We start from the raw sequence: 2,450 nt of genomic DNA on the forward strand, positions 1-2,450 counted from the left end.
AGTACAGATCTAGGGCATTATTGAATGCAAGGGCGCCGATACTGCGGGTGCATCAGGGCTAAAGCACCCAGGCGAAATGACGAGCACCCAGGGGGCAAGGGGGGTGCGCAGCCGCGCGCTCATACTCGCAGCGCGCAGCCGCACGCTCGTACTCGCAGTGCGCTCCCATTTGTTTATGTTTTGCCGGCTCCAGGCTTTGTCTTCACCTAGCAGGTAATTAAGCAGGATTAAGAAAAAAACCAAAAAAGTAAAATATCCGCCCAAAAAACGAAGATTTTCACGCACGCGCGTGTGCGTGAGTGCCAGGTAGCGCACCCAATAGAGCTGACAAATATCGGCGCCCTTGATTGAATGACCATACATAGTACGGACGGTAAAATTATAGTAAATATGATCATGGGGCGGCAGTGGCTCAGGGGTAGAGTGAGAGACTCCCCCAGAGTTAGTTTTGAAGTGTCCTTGATCAAGACACTGAAGCCCTAATTGCTCCCGATGAGCAGGTTGGTGCCTTGTATGGTTGTGTGAATGTGTGTGTGAATGTGATACACAATCGATGTAAAGCGCCTTGGATAAAAGTGCTATATAAATGTACCATTTACCATTTTTATTTATTTATCATTGTTGTATCGTATTATCTGGCAACACCGATTCCGGGTCTGAATACACCATATATGGAAGGCCATACATCACCAACAAGTCATGATGAATGAGATCTGTAGCAAATATATATATAACTCCAAAACAAGCACAAGGTTGCATAGTTACAGTAGCTCACACACAGTAGTTGACAGTTACACCCAGAGAGTGTTTCTGGGACTCCAAGGGTGGATAGATAACGGACCAAAGATGCAGATTACCTTGAAGACGCTTCAAGAGCAGACGTTTCAAATAGACATCGATTTAGAGGAGACGGTGAAGACGCTGAAGGAGAGGATCGAACACGCCAAGGGGAAGGACATCTTCCCGGTCGACGGGCAGAAGCTGATGTACGCCGACAAGATACTGAGCGATGACACGGCACTCAAAGAGTACAAGATACACGAGAAGAACGTGGTTATAGTCATGGTGGCGAAGCCCAAGCAGGATTCTTCTGCTGCCTCCTCGGCGCCGGGCCGCCCCGACTCCCCACCAGGAGGTGCTATGTCGCCTACAGAGGACAAGAAGGACGAGGTAACGGCCACGACCGCCGCCCCAAGGTTTACCGTCATCTCAAGTACCTCTGAAACCGGAGCAAACGGCACGTTGTTAGACGAGGCAATTTCGGCCATGGTGATCGGCCAGTCTCACGAAGCCATCGTGGTGGAGCTGATGTCGATGGGGTACGAGAGGGAGCGGGTGGTGGCGGCCTTGAGGGCCAGCTACAACAACCCGGACAGAGCCGTGGAGTATCTGCTCACGGGCTTCCCGGACGACACAGGAGGAGGAGGGGCCGACCTGGTGGCCTCCTCTCAAGTCAGAGGAGGAACTCCGGCCGTGAGCCTTTCCAGCATGATCGCCGGCGGCTCCTCACAACAAGGTTACGGTGGTGGCGGCTGCAACAACCCCCCTGAGCTGCCCAGCCAGCTGACGCCCAAGGAGAAAGAGGCCATTGAGAAGCTAAAGGCCCTGGGGTTTCCCGAAGGAATGGTCATACAAGCCTACTACGCTTGCGAAAAGAACGAGAACATGGCCGCCAACTTCCTTCTAGAGCAGAACTTCGACGATGGCTCCATTGAGCCATAGTTCATAGTTGTGCCCCCGTTCACGATGTGTTGCAGTTTTTGAACGGTAATTGTTGAGGGAATTCTCAGAGAGGGGGGGGGGGGGGAGAGAGAGAGAGAGAGAGAGAGAGAGAGAGAGAGAGAGAGGAAGAGCGCATGAGGAACAGAGTTGTCAGTTGTTAGAGGACAGCAACACTCTTGGTGACTGACCAGAATGCAGGAAAATCTCACTATGTTTGGAGGCCCTGGCTCCCTCCCCTCTCCCCTGCGTGAAGTTTTGGACGGGCGGGTAGGGGCCAACTGGTGCCATAGGATAGTCAAGGGGATCCAGGGAAGCCTACGATGGAAGGAATAGCCTCCCGGCCACTCTAAGGGAAAGGACCACCTTGCGTAGTTTTAAAACACAACTGAAACAATGGTTAGAAATGACCATTGATACATTTTTAATCTTAGATGTCTCACAATAAGTATAGATTTTCTATTGACTAGGTATTAGGCTATTCAGTAGGTATTTAGGTTGTTAGTTAGGCTTAAATTAGTTTTTATTTGTAGGCAGTTGTATGTAGTTTTTTTCTCTATTTTGTCATGTTGCCACAGTATGTGTATGTGGGACTAGGGATGGAAATGAGCTTCTAGATAAATCCTGCATGTACATGAAATAATGTGTATTGATTGAAATGTTCATTCATGTCCACTGGCCCGTAATAGGAAAGTTAGTAAAGTAAAGTTGGCTTGGTTTTTCCACAAGAT

At 49.7% G+C, this 2,450-nt stretch overlaps 1 protein-coding gene across 1 annotated transcript; it reads left to right on the top strand.

Moving 5' to 3' along the window:
* Window positions 1-846: 846 nt before the first annotated feature.
* On the top strand, window positions 847-1,722 carry LOC308081808 (UV excision repair protein RAD23 homolog B-like; the record flags this gene model as incomplete). The annotated part of the gene is made up of 1 exon (XM_080423432.1): window positions 847-1,722. One exon carries the CDS (start codon window positions 847-849, stop codon window positions 1,720-1,722), a length of 876 nt encoding a protein of 291 aa, XP_080279558.1.
* Window positions 1,723-2,450: the final 728 nt, after the last annotated feature.

This window comes from Gymnoscopelus braueri (genome assembly GCF_963280865.1).
Source record: "Gymnoscopelus braueri genome assembly, chromosome: 3".
Taxonomy (NCBI): domain Eukaryota; kingdom Metazoa; phylum Chordata; class Actinopteri; order Myctophiformes; family Myctophidae; genus Gymnoscopelus; species Gymnoscopelus braueri.